Source organism: Halichoeres trimaculatus, unplaced genomic scaffold, assembly GCF_033239565.1.
Source record: "Halichoeres trimaculatus isolate MK-OKI-2021-1 unplaced genomic scaffold, fHalTri1.1 fHalTri1_scaffold_22, whole genome shotgun sequence".
Taxonomy (NCBI): domain Eukaryota; kingdom Metazoa; phylum Chordata; class Actinopteri; order Labriformes; family Labridae; genus Halichoeres; species Halichoeres trimaculatus.
Genome location: NW_027437200.1, coordinates 9026515 through 9049697, shown reverse-complemented (window position 1 = coordinate 9049697; position 23183 = coordinate 9026515). Strand labels below are relative to the sequence as shown.

Here is a 23183-nt window from a genome sequence, read left to right as displayed (position 1 = left end):
ATGTTGTAGAATTCCATGAATCAGTGTGTCTGATCTTCACAAGATCTTCACTTGACTGGTTTATTACTCATCGTAGGAGTCAACCTCAAACACCAAGGTCTGCTTATAGCTCTGTCCCTTCACAGACCTCCAGAGAGCTGGCCAACAAAGGGAAGAGAGTTTGTGGAGCGAGGAGCCTTAAAGAGACAGCAGGCCCAACAAAGTGTTTTTGCAGAGGCTGAAATTAGGGGTTTCTAAAACACCAGTGTGAGAAAAGATACCAGAGGAACAGTTTAATGCCTGAAATACCCCCTTTTTCATGTCTATTGTATTTCCGTTGCTAGGCGCTACCCAAGTAGCTGCCTGTTGCAGCAGCTCTCTCGTCTTTGTCCGTTTCTTGTAATTTTTTTGTCTCTTTTTCGTAATCTTTGTATTTGGAGTGGATCATCACTTTGTATGGTTCATTGTTGGTCACGGACACCAAACTTTTTGTGGCTTCGGCGATATTTTTTACTACTTTTCTCCTGTGTTTGTCTGGAGATCCTACATGTAACCATGGCTGCATTGTTTACATGCAAAATTAGCTGTTAGCAGCCTGTAGCATGTCAATGCTAACTAGTGTAGGGCTTGATGATTTCCCTCGAGCTGAGGAGGAGGAGGTGAGGATGATGTGCTGGTTCTCGGATGTGAGCTGGGAGGAGACGACGTGGACCTGTCCTTCCATCCATCGTTGTTTGGAACATGGGATCTATCTCCGGTAGGATGGACGAGCTAGCTGTGCTAACCCAGCGGCATCGTGCTGTTCACGGACGTGGCTGACGGAGCTGACATCGGACGCCGGCGCCACATTGGAGGAGCTTCACCTGCTGTGAGCAGACAGGATCCAGGAGACAGATACTGAACAGACTTCTGGGGAGGCTCAGTCCTGGACCCTGTGGAGGTGGAGACTGGCTGGGCCGGAGAGTGGTGGACGAGTGGTGGACGAGTGGTGGACGAGTGGTGGAGGGGATGTCGTCATCTAATTTCTTATGGACTTTTTTTGCACTTTCTATACTCTTTCTTACTTTTGTTTTCTTAAATGCTGCGGTGACTCCTGAATTTCCCCTCGGGGATAAATAAAGTATTTTCTATTCTATTCTATTCTATTGTTCACTGATAAATTGTTAACTGCAGTTGGAACAAAGAACATTTTGGGTTGTTTTCAGTGGAGTCGCTCTCTGATGGACATATAACAGATTGCTGGTTTTCGATCGTGCACTAACTCATCTAACAGGCCCTGAATGGGACAATAAAACCGTCAAGGCTCAGTAACAAATCCAGCCCTGAAGCAGGTAAGACCTCCTTTCATTTCTGACTTTCAGCATGAACACAGTGGCTGGCTTGTAGGTCGAGTTTTTGATTCAATTAGAGATTCAGAAGGAAGAAGAGAGCTGTGTGCTGTAATTGAAAGAAAGATGGATGATGTAATATTTCAGAACAGAGAGGGATCTGGGACAAAGCAGTCTCAAACCTTGTTACTCAGAGATGGATGGAGACTTTCTGAACTCCTCTCAGACAGAACACAGACAGTTCAGAATCTGAAAGTTGGGTTTTGTTGAGGATGTTTGTGCAGGGTTATTTTTGTGTTTGTATGAATGCTGAGAGCTTATTTCAGCGTGAGGCAGGAATGACTCAGTTCACCTGTCAGAGAAAATCACAGCTGGATGAAAACCTCCAGCTTCAGGACTGCAGCCGCCCCAAGGGAGATAAAAACAGCTCACTGCTCTGTTTGTGTCACTGTTAGTGAATTTATTGTTTTCATGCTTTTAATTCTATAGAAAATATTGTCTTTACAAATTTCATTATTTTGAATACTAAAGGATTTTCATGGAAAATATTCTGAAATTTGTGCAAAGTCATCTTCTAAAAAACATTCATATCAAAACAGATCATTGTCTCATCTCACTGTAGCTGTATGTTATATCTAGCCTAAGTGCTTCCAGACTTCATGGAGACTTCATGGTGACTAGTTTGTGATTAAGGATGTGTTTATATCCACTTTATATCCAGTGTTTCCCCCCTGTGGACCTGTGTGACCTTTGACCTCTGAGGATGTCAGGTATTTTTCTGTGGCCAAAAGAACTGAAGCACGTTTATGTAATGGTCACATCGTCCCAAATCCAGCATGGTCTTTCATGTCATTTCATGCAGAAACCTTCCTTTATGAGGCTCCGATGTGTGTGTGTGTGTGTGTGTGTGTGTGTGTGTGTGTGTGTGTGTGTGTGTGTGTGTGTGTGTGTGTGTGTGTGTGTGTGTGTGTGTGTGTGTGTGTGTTTGTGTCCACGTGCACCAGTGTGTGTGTGTTTCTGAGTGTGTTTCTGCAGGCAGAGTGAGTAATTGTGGAGCTGGTGTGACGTCAAACCTCTATCTGAGTCAGTGTGTGTTCAAAAAAGTGCTACAATTTCCCAGAATGCTCTGCTGTATTCCTCTGATCTGCCATTGTGTGTTCATGACATATTTTTACTATCATTATTATTATTTTCAATAACTAATAATCATAATCTGAGGGTTATACGCATTAAACGAAGAATTTATGTCAACAGTGTCAGTGTTTATCAACTTACAGTCATTTTTTTGTATTTAATATACATTTTATTTTTGTCTATCCTTTTTTTTCTTTCATTCAAATAAACTATAAATTTGTTAATTACACTGCAATCATTATTTTATGGATCTTTTTGTGAAAGACATCTGACATCTGATTTCCGGTTGATTTTTTTTTTCTCATGTTAATTTTTTGTTTTCTAGTTAATGTTTGATTTCAATTAGGTTTTTAAATTTTCTTTTTATCTTATTTTTTTTGCATGCTTTTATATTTTTTAACTTTGATTTTTATCTTAATTTTTTTTAAGAAAAAACAATTGTTCTGTAAATATTTTATTTTATGATATTTGCTTAATAGGTTTTCATAATTAACTTTCTATTTTTTATTTTTCTGCATTCAGTTATTCATCTTTATATTATTTTTCATATTCTGTACTTATTCTGTGAATTCATTTTGTCAACATCAGTGCTTTTTTTGAGAAATTAAAATAAATAATAAAGCAATTGATGATAAATGAATAAGTTAATAAATAAATATGAATTATATATCACTTTTGTAAGTCCATATTTATTTCACTGAATTTTTGAGGATCAGAGGTTTGGAGTAACACACAATGACAATGCTGCCAAACAGCAGTCAGGTACTTTGCAGTGATGTTTGTCAGGTGAGCACCTTTCATTGACACAGGAACTAACTGTCTTTGACGGTTAGCAAACAGTTCTGATCAAATTTATTCATCCTCCTTTGACACCACCTCCAAACCTCAGACAGCCAATCAGAGCCTGCTGCCAGAACCGAGCCCCCTCTGCTGTCGGAGGAATAAGAGAGAAAGAGGACAGGGAGAGAGACTCTGTGTGTGTGTGTGTGTGTGTGTGTGTGTGTGTGTGTGTGTGTGTGTGTGTGTGTGTGTGTGTGTGTGTGTGTGTGTGTGTGTGTGTGTGTGTGTGTGTGTGTGCGCGTGTGTGTCCCTGTCTATTGTCAGTGTGGACACTGCAGCCTGATGGAAAAATGTCTCAGTCACAGGAACAGACCGAGCTGTCAGTCACTCTGTCACCTTCCTGCCTGCTCTGACTCTGACATGAACACACAGAGGACACAGAGGGCGATGAGTTTAGACCACACCATGCTATTCACACATGCAGACCAGTCTTCACGGAGCCATGCTAGAGGAACGATGGTTATGAATACCTGAAAACTACTGCAGCACATTACTACTATGTCAAGTCAGATGAACCTCAAGCTTGGTTAATAAGATAGATAACAGAAAAACACACACGTGTTACACTGTAAAGGCACTCTGAACAATATCTTATAAGTCACCCTTAAAAAAATTAGTGCTACATTTTAACTACCAGAACCCTAGGATGAGCTGAGGCAGCAAGAAAACTGCTCTGAATAGGAGACTTTGAAGCCTGGATGTGATGCTTTCATGTATTAATTGCAAATGCATGAAACCCACTGATCTAAAATAGTATTTCTAGCCAGGGGCACATGGCACACTGAGACTGTTTCTGCAGTATCTCTGGGGAAATGGTAACACTGATGAACAGATCAGCTAACCTGAATCCGAAACATAAGGAACACACAGTATCATTTTTATTTTGACAAAGCTGACAGAGTAGAGCTCTGTAAAATACTTCTGAACACTGTGAAATATTTGTGCAGCAGTTAAACAGAGATATCGAACTGATGCCTGACATCTCCCTTCCCCTCTGGGCCGAGGAGGATGGTGGCACCATCTGGTCAAAGGTCACCACTCTGCAGCGCTTTAGTTCAAGGTCTGTCAAACTGGTGCAGCCTGCAGGAGCTGTAATATCTGCAGCAGCACTGCCACCCTGTGGCCGTTTCTATTAACTGCACTCAGACCGACCACAACAGTAATCACTTTCCCTCTTGCTGAGCAGTACCCTATTACTTTATATATTATTATCGATAATGATGAGTTCAATAGTAAATTGACCAGAAAAAAAAAAAAACTAGAGACACTAAACTGAGAAACAAAAAGATTAACCTCTGTCCGAATCCATCTACTAGGAATAAAGACTACCTAGTGTGACAAATTTACAAACATGCGACATACATGAGAAATGCGATACAAGGGGGGGGTTATGTAGACCCAACACTCGTTAATTTACCAGTTAGCATTCTGATATAATTAATAATACGTGCAGCTGCTTATTTTATAGCTGCCAGAAGGTGCATCTGAATTTGGATTATTGTAACCACAAAGAAATGTAAAACATTTGAAATACTGCATGGTGTGGTAAGTATTTAGAATTTTGCAGATTCATAAGGTTCTTGAGGTCTTCATTTAAAGTTGCCAGTTAAAATAATGCAGAAGTCGTACATGCATTTATTTTAATTACGGCATCATCTGGTGATCACAGGTTGTTTTCTTGACAGCCTCTCAAATTCAATTGACCTGCACATGTCGTTGTTTTCTGTATTCTTTGTAAATTATCTGGTCATTGCAAGTAAACAACTTTTCTTCATGTTTTAATAAATAAATGTATTTACTTATTTATTATTTACAGCAGATATAAAAAAGTGCACCTAAGAGCTCTTACCTTGACACAATAAGGAAAAACAAGTATTCATGGGTGTGTGTCCACTTCGGGCCTCTTTAGTACGTCTGTACGGCCTACAACACTTTCACTGCTCATAACATATTCAAATGATCTCTGGTTACATTGAATGTTTTTCTTCTCTGATTTTGTGTTGAACCATGTAGTGTATGCTGTTATTGTGAAGGAAACCCGGAAGTGTGACTACTGTTGCCTCAGGACGCGGAAGTGTTGTGAAGCTGCTGCAGGGGCAGTGTGTGAGTGTGCAAGTGTGTGTGAGTGTTTAGCTACTGACGGTGTGTCGACAACACACAGTGGTGCTCTGCGGTGTCTCTCCTCTGCTGCACACAGAGGTAAGTTTGATTAACCTGCCGAGATTAACAGAATGCTTAATTACAGGGCTAACGGGAGTATGATGGAGCTAAGTGACGATGCCGAGCCCTCCGTGCTGTCGCTGTCCAACTTCATGTTAGCTCACGTTTAAACGTTTATATCGTCTTATGATAATGTCGTGTATCTTAGTTCCACCATATTTTATTTTCCTAAGCCCGTTTCTTTTCTCTCTGTCTCCAGTAAAACCCGTGAGGGTCTGTCAGTGTTGAAGTTTGACCAGGTTAGCTAATGCTAACTTACGTCAGAGAGAGGCCAAGTGAGGTCAGGGGGTTTGAAATGCAGCTTTGGAAATATGAATGAAACACGAAAGGAGGATTATCTTCACTTATTTCTCAACACTAGTTTGGTAATAACAAACTAGCGTTGTTTGTGATAAACTTGCTCACAGGGCTTTAAGTCGAAAAGGCTGTTAGGTGGATGGTAGTTGTTGATATTGTACCCCACAGTGCCCAGTTTTCCAAACCGTATTCATGAGGTTATTATCGTGTTATCTCATAAAACTTCCCAACAGGTAAAATCTGCACCTGAGAGTTACATAAATTTTTTAAGATAAATTTAAAAAAATGAGACTTTGAATTTCATACGTCATTTTCAAATGTATATTGATGGAAAATGCTTGCCCACATTACAACAATATCAACAATTATCAAGTATTGCATAATTTAACCTGTGTACTCTGCTGACAGGTAAAGTGTTATATCACTGTATTTGTGCAAATAATTGAAAAATTAGAAGAAAAAGTACCCTGTCCTGTGTAAAGGCATATTAAAAGACCACGTGTGTACTTTTTAACTGGTTGTGAAATAGTTAGAGACTGATACTGAAGCCCTCCATGACCTAACAAAGCAAACAATAGCATCAGCAACTAGATAGACAGATCCTCTATTGTAATCTTTACAACTTGACACCACTGTCAAGGGTCAGACCATTGACAGTGTGGTGTGAAAAAGCAGCTAATATCTGCAACTTTGATTCACAAAGAGTGACAACGCAGTTCACCTTTAAAAGGTATCAGGATGAGTTTTCTTGTCAGAGAAGCCACCTCAGGATGAACAAGAAAAGATCAGATAAGGGGTTGGATAAACATCTTCTACCACTAAAATCGGCACACTCCAAAATAGCATTTTTTGTTATCTATCTATCTATCTATCTATCTATCTATCTATCTATCTATCTATCTATCTATCTATCTATCTATCTATCTATCTTTACATCATAATTATAACTTTTGGATATAGTTGTTTATTGAAAAATGTTGATGACTTATGATGGCAGACAAAAACAGGCATGCTGTCAATTTGTTGTTATTGAATGTTGTCTTGTTTGTAACTGAGGTTTGTTTCGTCTTTTATAATTTTAATACTTTATAGATGCACTCATACAAATTTCTCGTAAAATAATGGGAGGCACAAATTCTTTGAAATATAGCAGATATGAAACACTAAATGCAAAGATTATGATAAACCCTAACCCAACATCAAGAAAAATAGATACTTTTTTTAACATGGTTAAATTATCAACAACATAATGAACTTAAGGATTATTGGAGGAAATCTTCTTCAGTAGAACCTTATCAGCATCCGTTTTGTTTTATCTTAACTCAAAATTGACATTTTTTTTCTATTACACCCTGAAAATTGAGCTTGTTTTGGGGTTGTCACAGTCTGTTATAACTGATGGAAACATGTTCAGGCAACTAGATTATTCAAAGTATTTGAACTGTGCAACTGTTAAAACAAGTTAAGTGGCCCTTTGAGCCCCTTGTTGTCCTAATTTATGAAATACAAGACACTCAGTGTCACTGTCAGTGTTTGTGTGAAGTAACACTAAACAAATATCCTGATACCAGGCACTAACTGTTTCCTCTGTCCGTACAATGAACACGTGTTGTCCAAAGTAAATCAAAGCTGCTGCCTGCTGAGTGTGTGTGTTACATCATACCGTAGTAACATGAGTATCACAAACTGACTTTGCACTTTGCAGCCAAGCTTCAGCCTGCCCTCCAACCAGCCTGCCAAGTATGTGGATATTCAGGATGTGTTTTCCCTGTTGACTGTGGTTTTTTTATTCCTTCACCTTTCACACAGTTACGCCTCTCGAGGAAACTGATTTCATTAGAGGACATTAAACTCAGTCAACTCTGGAAGAGCCTGACATGTTTTTGTGTTTTTAAGTTTTTTAATGTGAAGTTTAGTCAGATTGCTGGATAGTTTGTGGTTATGTAAGGTTTTCAGAACGTGGACCAATAGTTCACTAACACCCACGTCTACTGGCCCACGTGGACTGGAACCATAAAGGTTAATATATTTCCTCACCGCAAAAAGACTCCTCACAGGAAACTAGCTTTTAATTAAACCTCTGAACACCCAGTAAACAGACTCCACAGCCTTGTTTGATTTAGCCCTTCACATATGCAGTAAACCAGTTTTTAATTCAAAGTAAAGCCCCTAAAGACCTTTTTCTTCACTTTAATTTAAGTTTTATTTCACCAAGAAAAAGTAAGTTATTCACCACCCAGTCCTGGCTGAAAGAAGAGCAGACAAAGAGCTTCATGTAGAGAAACAGACAATGACTCAGCAATTTTCAGCAACATAACATGTGCGTTCATAATCCTTAATCCTGTTTATAATCTTCCACGCCCATAAAATAATCTGAAGTGGCACTGGACTGGAGCTCCAAACAAGAGCAGGGAACAACAGCTTCAAAAGGACTTTTACCAAAGAGGGTAGAAGGAGGCTTTAGCTGCTGAAAGTAAAAGAAGGTAGGTCATGCAGTAAAGCTATAAAAAGTCTCGTAATGTGGATCAAATCTCATGAAAGTTGTGTACGGAGACCTGATCCAGAGGAATCACACTGCTGTTTGGTACACTGGATCCAAAATCTTAAGACAAGAGAGGCTGGATTTTAATTTAAAACATCAGTCAGCTTATCAGACCATTTGTATTTATGCCAGTTCCCCCAGGGTAATGCCCCCAGTGTGTCAAAGCACATTTCACCTTTGCAGCACAGCACCAGCAAAGTGATGTAAATACAGGACTGGATATGTTCCTCTTTTTCCTCTTGTACGTGTATTATGAATATGGTTATCTGACAATGACAGAAATTAGTCTAGCGATCGTATAGCTAGCATAGCCTAGAGTAAACAATCTTTGAGGAAAAAAAATAAAAATGTCACATTTCACATGTTAAGTTTTGCAGATGTTCCCACTGGAATAGTAACGTACCTATAATGACTGTCAGCCAGCAGGGAGTGCTGTTATCATCATGGCTTCACTCTGATCCAAAATGTTGTTCATTTAAAGATCCAGTCTATGTTCAAAGGTGGCCCACAGCTACTTTGAGTATGGTTAAAACATGTTCTGTGAACCTAGAGTTTCAGCAGCTGTTGGTCACCTTTGGCCCTGAGAAGTATGCTATTTTGAATTGTTAGATAAAAAAATCTCAGTTTAATGAACAAGACACTGAAAAAAGTTTTTAGTTCCCTCCTTAACTTTGTGTAAGCATAATACAAGTGTACATAATGGTATCATTTGCAAAACTGTAATGTCAGCAAAAAACTCTTCAGAAGTTATGACCTAAATTATGAACACATTAGGACTCAGGATAGATCCTTGTGGGACACCATTTGTGTTTGGAAATATAGAATGTGTAATGGACACTTTAGATTTTTTTGTTTTGGTAGTTTTCAAACCATTTTCAACTTTCTTTTTTGTAGTGAGTTCGTCTTAAACATGACGAACCACCACTTTACACTTTTTTTTTGTTTTTGGGCATATACAAGTCTCAATTTGTGAAGACTTACCAAAACAACATTAAAAATAGATTCATGTTCCTTTGATGATTTTTTTGCATAACAATAATACTTGTTTATATTTGTGTTCTAAAGATGTCTGATAAATTTGTAATTCCTTTCTCTTCACTGGTTATTAAAGATATTGATATAATGAAATACAACACAGGACCCAGAGTGGAGCCAATAAAATGTGTTTGAAGAGAACACAAGATTAGATGACCTCTGCTGTGAGCTCTTCGATTTTGATCAAACTTAGACCTGTTATTTTTCCTTTTTTCTCTTCAGATTTTGCTGACACATAGAGGAGGATGTCTACGACTGTGAAGAATCCGTTTCAACATATAGTTGAGCCGCTGGACCCAGATGAACCAAATCAGCAGTTTTATAATCTTTCCAAACTTGGCGATCCCAGATATGGTAAAAAAAAGGAAGCTCTACTGTCAGTGTAATGTAAAAGCTGATACTCCTGTGTATTAATTATCTCTTTCCTCAGACCGTCTGCCCTTCTCCATCCGAGTCCTCCTGGAATCAGCTGTCAGGAACTGTGATGAGTTCCTGGTGAAGAGCTCAGATGTTGAGCGCATCCTTAACTGGAAGGAGACCCAGACTCAGACTGTTGAGGTCCCTTTCAGACCGGCCCGGGTCATCCTGCAGGACTTTACGTATGTGGACGAACTAGTTCTTCTTATTTGAGCTCCACTGTATCAAACTGTAACTTGGTAACAGTTAATTATACCCAATTCAGCAAACAGAACAAAACACGTCACAGGAACTCGATTGGTTTTACACTTAAAGGTCAAAGTCATGGGGTGTATGACTCAATACATGAAACAGAGTTTTAAAGTTTTCTGACTGTGGAGGAGGTCTATCCAGTCTGAAAAACACCCTGAAGGTCTTTTAGTCATGAGGACTACAGATTTGTAACAGGAGCATCAGTTACAAAGTGTACTTAATGTGTGAACAACACGCTTTGCGAAATCCGGGCCCTGTTTTTAATATTTTGAGACATACGTTTTGGAAAAGGAATCCAGTAAACGGACAAGGTTTTTATTTTTATTTTCTGCAAAAGGCTCAAATCTAACTCCCCTGCCTGGAGGAATTACAGAAGGGATCTCTATAGAAAAAGGCCTTTTTGTTAGAGGATGATCCTTTTTTTAACCAGGACAAAATGTTGCATCATCCCTTAAAGCCAACAGATAAAACCGATAATTTTACCTCACGGGAAGGAGGAGGAAAAGAGGAGGTGGCCCTGTGGTTTTTGAGTTTTTCTGTGACACATGCTTTTTGTTTAACACATATAAACAGTAATCAGGCAGCAGCCCCATTGTTCTGAAGAGTAAAATTACTGTTTTTACTGAACTCAAGTATGATGGCTTTAAAGAGAGCGTCATAATAACTGTTTCTGCTCAAAAATCAAAGCCTCTCCTTCTCTGACTAAAAGATCTGTCTCCATAAGGATCCCATCTGTCATGATTTCACACACTTAGTTTAAGAAAGTCAGGACACCTCTTTAATTTTCATCATAACTGTGAGTGTAATATGTCTTTGTTCTCCCCTGCAGTGGCGTCCCTGCTGTGGTGGACTTTGCTGCTATGCGTGATGCGGTGATGAAACTTGGTGGTGACCCCGAGAAGATAAATCCTGTTTGTCCTGCTGACCTCGTCATCGATCACTCCATCCAAGTGGACTTCAACAGAAAGTAAGAAGCTGTCCCCTTATGAACACTTTATCACACTTACGTTCATGATCTCAGAGTCTCAGAGATATATAGTGACTGAGTCACTTCTGCTTTTTCTTCAGGTCTGACAGTCTTCAGAAAAACCAGGACCTGGAGTTTGACCGTAATAGAGAGAGATTTCAGTTTTTAAAGGTTTGCAATCAGATAAAAAATAGTGAGAGGTTTATATATCTGTCATGTGGACAGATCTGTTAACCCTGAAACATATCTCCTGTCTTCCCCAGTGGGGGTCCAAGGCCTTCAGAAACATGCGAATCATACCTCCTGGATCAGGGATCGTTCACCAGGTTAACTTGGAGTACTTGGCCAGAGTGGTCTTTAACCATGAAGGCTTCTTCTACCCCGACAGCCTCGTGGGCACCGACTCTCACACCACAATGATTGATGGACTGGGAGTCCTGGGATGGGGTAAGAGGGGATCCCATCCTCATCTTCTGCTTGATTGTGTAGAATCAGCTGTGGATTAAATGCTCTGTTAAAGACTGTAGACAGCGATCAGAGGTTGGTGTCCAGGCAAGAATGAGTAGAAAAGCACCAGTTCAAATCAACAGATCAAAGTAGGATTGTTACATTTTTTTTTAGATTACTTTGGACCTTTTAATCCTTATCCAGAGGAAGGGACAGGAGGACAGAGTAGGAAATTGAGAAAAGAGAGGTGAGGAAAGACATGTTGCTGGGGCATTCTACCGAAAGTGTCCAAATTGCTGTCCCCTGACATAAAAAAAAACAAAAAAGCAGACAGAAATGTGCTCAGTCATATATGGTTGCAAAGGTCCTTTTATAAACTATTTAAACAAAAACATTAAAACACAAAACACAAAAACTGTCCCCTGCCCAGACCTCTAAAATTTAATTTAACAACACCAAAAACATTTTTAGATTTAAAAAAAAAAGTGTGATTAAACAGATATTTGTAAAAATGAGTTGAAAGATTTAGATCTATCTATCTATGTCCCCAGATTTTATGTCACAGCCGAAACACAACAGTTCGAATTCATTGGTTGAGTCTGGATTATAGCCGCACCCCTAAATCTTTGAGAGGGGGGAGCACTCTGAAGTCCTGCACCTAATGATTTAGAAAGACTTAGTTAAAAATGTCACAACCAGAACAGTCATGACCAAAACATCTGATAATGTTTCGGTCATGATTTTCTCACCATAGGCATAGCCTACATTTGAGGGTTGCAACCTTGACAACGGGGCACTGGTCACAACCAAAACAGTGTAGTCCCACCCGAAACACAGTGTTTTGTAAAAAAAAAAACAAAGTATATTGGGTTATAAACTAATATGATAACACACAAATTTGTTAACTTTATGTTCTGTCTTGTGAAATATTAACTTTGGAAACAACTGGATAAAAATTAGACATTTTACAAAGAAATATTGCATTCTATTTTGAAGAACTGTAATATGTAAATTTTGACATTTGTTAAAATATTCATTTTTATTGTTTGAGTTCTGAAAACTGTCCTCAAAAATGTAAATCTAAGGACAACAGAATAAAAAAAATCTTAAAAGGTTGATATGATATTTTTTTGCATAGTTTAATATATGTTTCGGTTGTGACAAATTTTGGGAGAGGTAAAACATTGCAAAACATACTAAAAATACAAAATAAAGATTAACTGTTGTTTTACTAGATCTGTGACCTTTAGATATGGTACAATATAGGGGAAATTTAGGGGACTAAAAAAGAAAAAAGAAAAAAAAGACAGTTAGAGTCTGACTGTGAGGGAAAATAATACATTCAGAGGACTAACTAGAGTTACAAAACTTGCCCCAGCTTGGCCTTCTCTCGTTTGTCCAGGATCTGCACTCTCTAAGTTCTGGCTCATAACAAAATTTAAACACTAAAGCAAATATCAATAGATGTTGTAATAAATGGTGGAGTTATTATCAACATTTGTGGTTAAATCTACAGGTGTGGGTGGCATCGAGGCAGAGGCTGTGATGCTGGGTCAGCCGATAAGTATGGTCCTGCCCGAGGTGGTCGGGTACAAGCTGAGCGGGACCCCAGACAAGTTCATCACCTCCACTGACATCGTCCTCACAGTCACCAAGGTAAGTATATTCTGATTTACTCACTCTAACTGTACAGGTTTAGAGTGAGGCATGCAGAGGATGGTTTGGCTCCTGCAGATAACCCTCCTGTTTGTCTCTCCTCTCAGCACCTCCGTCAGGTAGGCGTAGTGGGAAAGTTTGTGGAGTTTTTTGGCCCAGGTGTTGCTCAGCTGTCCATCGCTGACCGAGCCACCATCGCCAACATGTGTCCAGAGTACGGAGCAACAGCAGCTTTTTTCCCTGTGGACAACGTCAGCATCCAGTACCTGGAGCAGACAGGTGAGCTGAGAGTTGTTCCTCTCCCTGAAGGGTTGAACTGCTTTATTTAAGCCTCTCTGTCACTCATCACAGCATGGTTACATTTTTTCTTTTCTTGTTTTCAGGGCGAGAGGCAGAGAAGCTGACCTACATCACAAAGTACCTGAAGGCTGTGTCCATGTTCAGAGACTACAATGACGTCTCCCAGGATCCAGATTTCACTCAGGTCAGTCTCTACATCTTTCAGCAGCTTTCGGTTTCATCAGCAACGTCTGCTACGATTTCAGTGTAGAGATAAATAAAAACATTTAACTCTAACTCTTGCTGCTCCATTGCTGTCTCTCTCAGGTTTTTGAGCTGGATCTGAGCTCTGTTGTTCCGTGCTGCAGTGGACCCAAAAGACCTCAGGACCGGATTGCTGTGTCTGAAATGAAGACAGACTTTGAAACCTGTCTGGGGGCAAAGGTAGGAACCAGGATACTCCATCATTCTTTAAAGCAGAAAGAGTGAAGGATTCAAAGAAACTTTTAGTTCAAGAACAAGATTATTCAGATCAGGTTGATGATATGTGGAGGAGCACTGAAATAACTACCACTTTACCTTTAGACCAGTAAAGGGCAGTATGATGGAGATGAATGCAAAACAAACCAGCAGATAAACCAGCAACTTCTAATCAGTACTACAACACCTTCACATACAATATAGCATGCTCCTGTGGCTGATAGACTTGTTACAGAGGATGAACATTCAAGATATCTTAACAGCAAATTGATGAAGACAGGAAATTTACAATTGTGGTCACATGTTTTATACAAGTCATACAAACAGTTCTGAAAGTAAACTTCTGAGCTTGTGTTCATGACTTCACATAAAAACTTGTTTTTTTCTGGCTCTGAAACTTTCAGACGGGCTTTAAAGGTTTCCAGGTGTCTCCTGAGCATCACACCACTTCAGTTCCCTTCCAGTTTAATGGAAAAGAGTTCACATTAAGTCATGGCTCTGTGGTCATCGCTGCCATCACCAGCTGCACCAACACCAGCAACCCGTCTGTTATGCTCGGAGCAGGTGAGTGTACTTCATGGGAAAGGATTAGCCTTTGAGTAAAAGTCAGCAGACCATCATATTTGAAAGTTATGATCTTAGAGAAATGTGAGGACGTTATCACCTTAGCTATGTCTAATGGGCCTACCTCTGAAACGTACTAGTAGTTTCAAGAAAAAAAGGCTGTAAAAGGAATTATGTAAAAAAGGGAGAAATGGTTTATCATTAATAAAAAATATAAAAAATAATACCAGTTATTAAAGCCCACTGCTCCTCCCAGGACTCCTTGCAAAGAAGGCGATTGAGTGTGGTCTAAGTGTGAAGCCGTACATCAAGACAAGCTTGTCGCCAGGCAGTGGAGTGGTCACCTACTACCTGAAGGAGAGCGGGGTAATGGAGTACCTGTCCAAACTGGGGTAAGCTTCACAAACTGCTGATGAATTAATAATTACACATGTAAATTTATGTCAAAGAACTTTTTTTTTGGTGACATTAAAAGTTTAATATTATTAGAGTAGTCTCTCTGGTCAGTGGGTGAAGTTTGCCCTGTGGTCATTAACGCAGCCTGTGGTACACTTTAATTTATGGTGCACTGTTAAGTACGAAATGCATATGTATATACAGCCACCTAATAGCAGGGGACCTCTGTAGATGTGTGTAGATTTCTTTCTTTTCTCTGGTTTCAGCTGAAAAAAAGGAAAGGAAGATTAAAAAGAAAGCATAACATAATAAAGCTACTCCAATAACCTAAAAGAGGTTAATTTTTTCGCATTTAACTTCAGAAAAAAAACATTCTACCAGCTGGACTTCTCTATTTGTTGCGTTTTTGGATATTAATGAAATGATAATTCAAAGTCTGTTTTGAAACAAAGAACCAGGTAGATTTATCTCCCTGCTGGAAAAGATCACATTAAAAACTTTTAAACTTTTCTCCCATTAAATATTCAAACCCAGCACACCCTCCCATTGATCCAGCACTGCATAACCAGACCTCATGGTGGTCATGTGATCTCTGCAGGAATGACAGTGCTGCAAACTTAATGGCTTTGCTCACAAAGTGCATATACAGCAGGAGGCGGTGCTGAGAGTACTGCAGCTTTCCTAAAATCAGAAATAGTAAATAAAGCAACCTTAGCTAAGAAAAAAAATAAATGAAGATGTTCTTCTTTCCTTATTCCTGTGAAACACAAACATACACTGTGGGAGTAGATTTAATGGAATAATATTTCACATAAGCTGCAGAGCTCTTTGAAGATAAACTGTCAACAATGTTTTCTCTTTCCTGCTAGCTTTGAGGTCGTCGGCTATGGTTGTATGACATGTATAGGAAACAGCGGGCCGCTCCCAGAGCCAGTAGTGGAGGCAATAACACAGGTACAGAGCAGCCTTTCATTGTTTGTCTTCTCTTATTTTACAGACTTTAGAGAACAAAGATAAAATAGGAATTCAGAGTATTTCTCTCTTTATTGTTGGTGTGTTTTGTATCCGTGCTCTCAGGGGGATCTGGTTGCCGCAGGAATCCTCTCAGGAAACAGAAACTTTGAAGGCAGAGTTCATCCAAACACCAGAGCAAACTACCTGGCCTCTCCACCCCTCGTCATCGCCTACGCCATCGCTGGTACTGTGAGGATAGACTTTGAGAAGGAGCCCATTGGTAAGTACTTCCATTAAGAAACACAAACTCAAAAAGGCAAAAAGCATCAGGCTGAACAAAGAATAATCTAAAATGATGGGATCTGATGTTGTCTGCAACATTTCCCTTTGAAGCATCAAAGAGCAGCATTTTCATTTGATTATCTTTTGTTTTGCAGCCATTAACTCCGAGGGTAGAGAGATTTTCTTGAGGGACATCTGGCCCACACGGGAAGAGATCCAGGCTGTGGAGAGGACATTCGTCATCCCGTCAATGTTTAAAGAAGTCTACGAAAAGATCGAGGTGAAAATCCTGTGGCTACTTTTAAAGCTTTTAGACGTCACGATGATGACACACTGATGTAAACGTCTCTTTGTCTCGTTTCTGCAGAAAGTGAACGAACGCTGGAACTCTCTGGTTGCTCCCTCTGATAAGCTCTACACCTGGGACACCAACTCCACCTACATCAAGTCTCCACCCTTCTTTGATGGTTTGGTAAATATAAATACAACTTGGGACATTTTCCAAACTACATCTTCATCAAATTAATCCCCTGAAATCATCAACATTTGCAGCTTTGGCCTCCTGTACTTTTCATTTTACCCATTTTTCTAACCAAAACAAGACATTTAAACACTTATTTTGTAAAATCAATACGATTATTATTGACTGCTTTCTACTTTCTGTGTCACACTCTCCTGTTTTTTTCAGACCATGGAGCTTCATCCTCCTAAATCCATCCAGGACGCATACGTTCTGCTGAACCTGGGCGACTCTGTCACCACAGACCACATTTCACCTGCAGGAAACATTGCCAGGAGCAGCTCTGCAGCACGCTACCTCACCAGCAGAGGGTGACAACACCATTTTTATTTAGCTTTAACTTCCAGTGTTGACTTTAAAGAAGTCATGAAAACTTTAAATACGCAGAGAGACATAGTTTGTTTTCCTTCTGTTTGTTATCAGTCATGATTTCCTGCGTCAACAAACTCAAGGAATTTTAAACGTATCCAAATCTAACCAATCTGCAGCTCCTCCAGGCAAGCTTTCTCCCTCATCATGAGCATGTGTTTGACAGATTGACCCCTCGAGACTATAACTCATACGGCTCACGGCGAGGAAATGATGCCGTCATGGCCAGAGGGACTTTTGCAAACATCCGGCTGTTTAACAAGTTCCTGAACAAGCAGGCGCCTCAAACCATCCACCTTCCCACTGGAGACACGGTCAGCATGCTCAGCCTGTTTCTCTAAATGCTCACAGAGACGTCTGTGTTCCCTCTCTGACTTTCACGTCTTCTTGCAGCTGGATGTGTTTGATGCTGCAGAGCGGTATCAGCAGTCTGGAGTCCCTCTGCTGGTTCTTGCAGGGAAAGAGTACGGATCAGGAAGCTCCAGAGACTGGGCAGCAAAGGGTCCATTTCTACTGGTGAGGAGAGTCTTACTGCTGACTGAGTTCACAATGGTTGATTTGTTTCTTTGTAATAAGACAAATCTATCAGCTTCTTACACACCAATACTCCACATAAGCCTCAGACTGAAGTTCTGCCATCACTTAACTTTTTCACCAGCACACTGCATCTCAAAATGATATATAATTTTCTTATTTATTCCTGTGTTTTCATAGTGTCTCTTTTTTCTTCAACCTGCATTGATAAAGTATATGTTCTCCAGTTTCATTGTACATTGTGTGATGTCAACAAAGAGATATTTGGTAACACTTTACTTTAGAGGTCCACAAATTTCTTCACACTTAGGTAATGATTAGACAAAGTTTTTTCTCATTTCTTTGAAATTACCCATGAAATTTCATGAGAATTTGGTGAAAATTAGCACAACTTCTGGCCAGATTGTGTTTTGCAGTGCGCCTGTACTCGCAGTGTCTATCACAATCAGGTAAGGCCAATTTACCACCCCACTCTTAGTGAATATTACATCTGAAGCCTTCAGCTGTATCATGTAAAACATTATAGGCCTAATCATAAAGGTATACCAGTTTGCATGTGATCTCAATTATGCATATTAACAAACTCAGTACTAAAGAACTTGGTGACATTAAATAACAAATAGCTAATTATCATCGTCATTGAATTATTCACTATTCAAAGGTAATTATCAGAGGAAACAATGATCCTAACTTCTGTATTCAAGAACTAAGCAGCTATTTATCACCTGCTTCTCTGGAAAGAGCAGAAACCTTGGGATAGTTCTAAAAACATTTGGTGGTGGGTTGTGAGTTAATTGCAAATAAATTATTTGCTAATCATCACCTTCTTACCTTGTAAATTGGAGTAAATTTCAAAGACTGGAAAGAAAACAGTAACCTACCAGTTGTGACATGCAACAGTAAATTTGGACATTATTTTAAAGAAGTTATGTGCTAATTTCAAAGAAATAAGAAAAAAAACTTTGTATAATTAATACCTAAGTGTGATGAAATTTGTGGACCACTAAAGTTAAGTGTTACCATATATTCTTTTCTGTTCTGACACACATTTGAACATGCACATACACACAGCGATGCAAAAAAGTGTACCATGCCTGAACACTGTATGCGTGCGGTCACACTGGCCAAACAAACTGGACTTTGGGGCTGAACAAGGAGAAACATCCAGTTTAGGAAAATGAAGCCTATGTGGAAGCGCTAAAAGTTGCAGTTCATCCAGTGTCCACTTGGTGCTGACTGCTGAAAGATCAGAAACCTCACATACACCGAGCCAAAAAATCTGACCTTTACAGCATTAAAAGGACACTTATAGCCTGGTTCAAACAGTAGCTTGGGCCTGAATCACTAATTTCTAGCGGTCCAACGTAGTAGTTAACTTATGATACGATACGAAATACTCACAATACCACTTTTGTTCACAATATCACAAAAAAGATTCATATTCAAATAAACACTGCAGCTTTTTTTCCTGATACTTGCGTTGTTACTGCTTCCTCAGAGAATTGATTCTTATGTCTTGCTAACATAACTGGCATCATTATCTTTAGAATATGGAGTAATATTAACGTTTTATACATGTAATATGTCCTACTCAGATGTAAAATGACACCCATCCCCAATAGTTATACCACAAACAGGGCAGACTGGGAGAACAAATCTAACACACCCTTCCCAACACTGTGTGTGTTTATGAAGCAGATGAGAGCTCTCAGTGGATCAGTCTGAAAACAAACAGTGAAGTCATATCTCCCGTTCAAACCATCAGAGAAGAGGTGAGAAGGAGGATGATTGACAGCGTTTTCTCAAACTCGGATACCGACATCATGTTAAAACAGGGCAGACACGCCAAAACAGACGGTTAGACGCTGTCTTTCTTTAGTTTTGATAAGCGTAACTAACGTTTAATAAAGTTTGTTGCAATAAGACAGAAGTAGCTGATGTACAGCTGTGCCAAAACATAATACACAAATTGGAAACTCTGTCATCTTTGTGCTGTTTGCATGAAAGGTGGCACACATGAGATACCCCCAGCTCCCAAAGTAGATCAAACACCCTGATCACATGACAAACATGAAAAAATGAAAATCAAGCTGCCCTGGAGCCAGCAGGTTCAGTTTGTTGTGGAAATGTAAACAAGATCAGGGCCTACTGAAGCAAGCCGGACTCTAATGAGTCACTTGTTGGTATAGCTCATGCTGAGGATACGTTGCCTCTGTTATTCTGCCGGTCGAGTTAGTTTAAGGGTGTGGTTAAGACAACCTGTTAGCTCATCTGGTGAAGTGAAGTTCCTTCGCCGTGTCACAGACAGGCTAAAGGCTGCTATGAAAGCAACCTGAGATGTCAGGTCAGTAAGACCTCAGCTGATCCACAGGCTCATCACCTCTGTGTCACACCGTGGCTAAGACTGAAATTGAGATGCTGCTGTTTATTTCCACATCTCTCTGGTACTTGTGTTTCTCTGTGTGTGGCTCCATTGGAAAAGCATTAAAGGCCGGTGTTCCTCAGGTTGGTTTGAGCTTGTTGTCTCTGTCTTAAGGGCATCAAAGCTGTGATCGCAGAGAGCTACGAGCGGATCCATCGCAGTAACCTGGTGGGGATGGGAGTGATTCCTCTGGAGTATTTACCCGGAGACACCGCAGACAGTTTGGGACTGACGGGCCGAGAGCGCTACACCGTCATCATCCCTGAGCAGCTCACACCACGAATGATCGTAGACGTAAAGGTTTGTTACAGAGACGGCTAAACGGTTTTTAATCTGCTGTGATCAGATAACCTAACGTCGCTCTCTTTTTCTGGTCTCTCAGCTCGACACGGGGAAAACATTCCAGGTGAGGATGAGATTCGACACGGACGTGGAGCTGGCGTACTTCCACCATGGAGGAATCCTAAACTACATGATCCGCAAGATGTCCGAAAACTAAGCTAACAAACACACCAAGTTCAGCACATGAAGAGAGTGAGGTTTCTGTTCTCAGCTGAGATCATGAAATGTTTCACTGAAGAATAACTGTCCAAAAGTAATCTCTACTTAGTCCGGGTTTAGTGCAGAGAGCCATTTATAGTTAGAAAACAGTTCAGATACATAATATTCTCTTTTTACTGAGAATGCTGCTACTTACTTTGATCACACAGCAGACAGAAACTGACATTTTTAAAGCCCAGAGAGAGAAGGAGTCAGTGAATCTTTCAGTTTACGACTGAGGAAATGTTTCTGCTCATAGATACTCACAGGTTAATTTAATTAAGGTACTCAATGAGCCTGACAGTAATCCTTTCCTGAGATAAAAGCTCCTCTGTTATCATCGGTTTCTCAAGTTGGAAAATTAATTTCTCCATTTACAAATGAGATATTTGTTTAGATCTTTGTTCTAAAACAAATGAGCCGAAAAAAGAAACAGAAAGATTTCAGTGGTCTGATTTGTCCACTTATTTTTACCTATTTTTACCCGTTTGTTAACTTCATTAGCTTTTAACGCTAGAATCATAGGGGGCGGGGGGTGAAAAGTCTGATGTAAACAAATGAATTTTTCTCACAGGAGCTCGAAAGATGCCAGTTTAAGATATTGAACAACCCATTTGTTACAAAAAGAAAAATTACTCTAGTAGACTTTTTCTACTACTGACAAAACAAACTTCACCTGTTTTCACCGATAGAAAGAAAAACAGAGAGCTCAGAGAGAAATCGCTAGCCGACATAAACTATTCATCCTGTAGTCGTAAACAAAGAACAACCTTTAAAAAATACATCACCACTTTCTTCTCTCCTGACTTTCAGGCCTTGTGTAATGAAGATTTACAAGAAATATAAATATATTTACTGAATATATGAGATGTGAATATTTTAGGTAAAATATGCAAGGTCAAGCAAGAATGATGCTTGATCTTATGATCCAGCTCAACCAAACGTCCAGAGCTCATCCATTCATTTCATGTTCAGATTAACTCGTCATTGCATTCAAACATGCTCCGTTATTCAAACATTCCAACTTTATTAATCGTCTGTCTCCATGTGGGGTTAATTTTATCAGCTGCCTTACTTTATTATTCTAATGTTTGCGTCCTTTTACTCCTTCGTCCTGAAACACTGATAATTTGATTCTGAAGACTGAAGAAAAATCATGTTTCTGTGTAACTGTGTGAATGCATTAAGCCATAAATAACTGATCATCAAATAAAATGTGATTTTTTTGCCATAAGTTTATATTTCACTTTACTTATACATTGCCTCTACATATTTAAATGTTGTAGAAATCCCTGTAACTGTATGTGAACTGATCAAAATGTTTGAAAAGTAGCACCAAACTTCCCCAGATCTTCACCAGACTTGATGAAATGATGAGGTTATCACATTTGGATCTTCTATCTGCTTCACGACACATTTGATGGGCATCAAACACCACTCCTACCACTGCTATGCTGACGACACTCAGCTTTTCCTGTCTTTTCCACCTGAAGACACAACTGTCTTGGCTCGGATATCAGTGTGTCTGGCTGATATCTCCACATGGATGAAGGAACGCCACCTTCAGCTACACCTGTCCTGTACAAAACTGAGCTCATTGTCCTTCCTGCTTGTCCCTCGGTTCAACCACAGATCAGTGTCCTGCTTGATTCCAATCAACTTGTGCCACAAACTCTGCCAGAAATCTGGGTGTTATGATTGATGACCAGCTGACCTTTCCGGCTGATGTGGCCTTGATTGCTTGATCTTGTTGATATGCCCTCTATAACATCAGGAGGATCAGACCCTACCTGACACAACAGGCCACGCAGCTTCTGGTACAGGCCCTTGTGATATCACGCATTGAGCACTGCAATTCCCTCCTAGCAGGCCTCCCTGTGTGTACATTTAAACCTCTGCAGATTACCCAGAATGCAGCAGCATGTCTGGTCTTTAACCAGCCCAAAACGGCACGTCACCCCACTGTTAATCTCTCTTCACTGGCTTCCAGTAGCAGCTCCAAAAAATTCAAAGCTCTTCTTCTGATTTACAAAACATTGACAAGAAAGGCTCCTGCCTACCTGGGGTCCCTCATCCAGGTCTTCACTCCTTCTTTCCCACTATGCTCTGCTTGTGAAAGACGCCTGGTGCTCCCAGCCCAGTGTGGCACCAAATCTCTAGCCAGACTTTTCTCTTCTGTTGTGTTCAAATGGTGGAATGAATTACCTAACTCTATACGATCCGAAGAGTCCCTTTCTACTTTCAGAGATGTCAAAAAACTCATCTGTTCAGGGAACACTGAAGCACTCAATCTGACCCTTCTCCTCTTTATCCTCAGGGGTAGAATGAGTCAGAAGGTCTCAGACCCAGCTCTTAGTGAATTTTCAACACTAATTACTGAATGTTGTTGAATGTTGAAGTATATTGTTGCAGCAGTTGATTGTGGTTTGTTGGCTAGATTATTCTACATTATTAAAAGAAAATATTCTTGCACTTAATGGCAACACCTGCAGCCAAATAACCTGTAACACTTTTTTTTTTTACACTAACTAGGTTTTCCTTCTGTCTAAATTCTTGCTTGTGTTGTATGCCACTTTGGATAAAGGCGTCTGCTTAATGAAACTGTGGCACTGTAGAAGGTCTGCCCAAAGATTCAGAACTGACAGGCCTCCAGAGGGCTGGCCAATCAGGGGGAAGGGGGTTTGTTAAAGCGGCAGTGACAGCAGCTAAAATGAAGCATAAAATGATTA

The 23183-nt window shown here is 39.9% G+C and overlaps 1 protein-coding gene across 1 annotated transcript; it reads left to right on the top strand.

The window, feature by feature from the left end:
• The first annotated feature begins 5324 nt into the window (after positions 1 to 5324).
• aco1 (aconitase 1, soluble) lies at positions 5325 to 21682 on the top strand. The gene is made up of 21 exons (XM_074662199.1): positions 5325 to 5480; positions 9598 to 9729; positions 9806 to 9974; positions 10874 to 11011; positions 11113 to 11182; positions 11275 to 11458; positions 12975 to 13114; positions 13222 to 13393; positions 13498 to 13598; positions 13721 to 13837; positions 14278 to 14437; positions 14694 to 14829; positions 15703 to 15787; positions 15911 to 16067; positions 16225 to 16349; positions 16437 to 16541; positions 16758 to 16900; positions 17125 to 17272; positions 17352 to 17474; positions 20029 to 20214; positions 20297 to 21682. The coding sequence occupies exons 2-21, from the start codon at positions 9621 to 9623 to the stop codon at positions 20411 to 20413; spliced, it is 2685 nt and encodes an 894-aa protein (XP_074518300.1). The 5' UTR covers positions 5325 to 5480; positions 9598 to 9620; the 3' UTR covers positions 20414 to 21682.
• The last annotated feature ends 1501 nt before the right edge of the window (positions 21683 to 23183 follow it).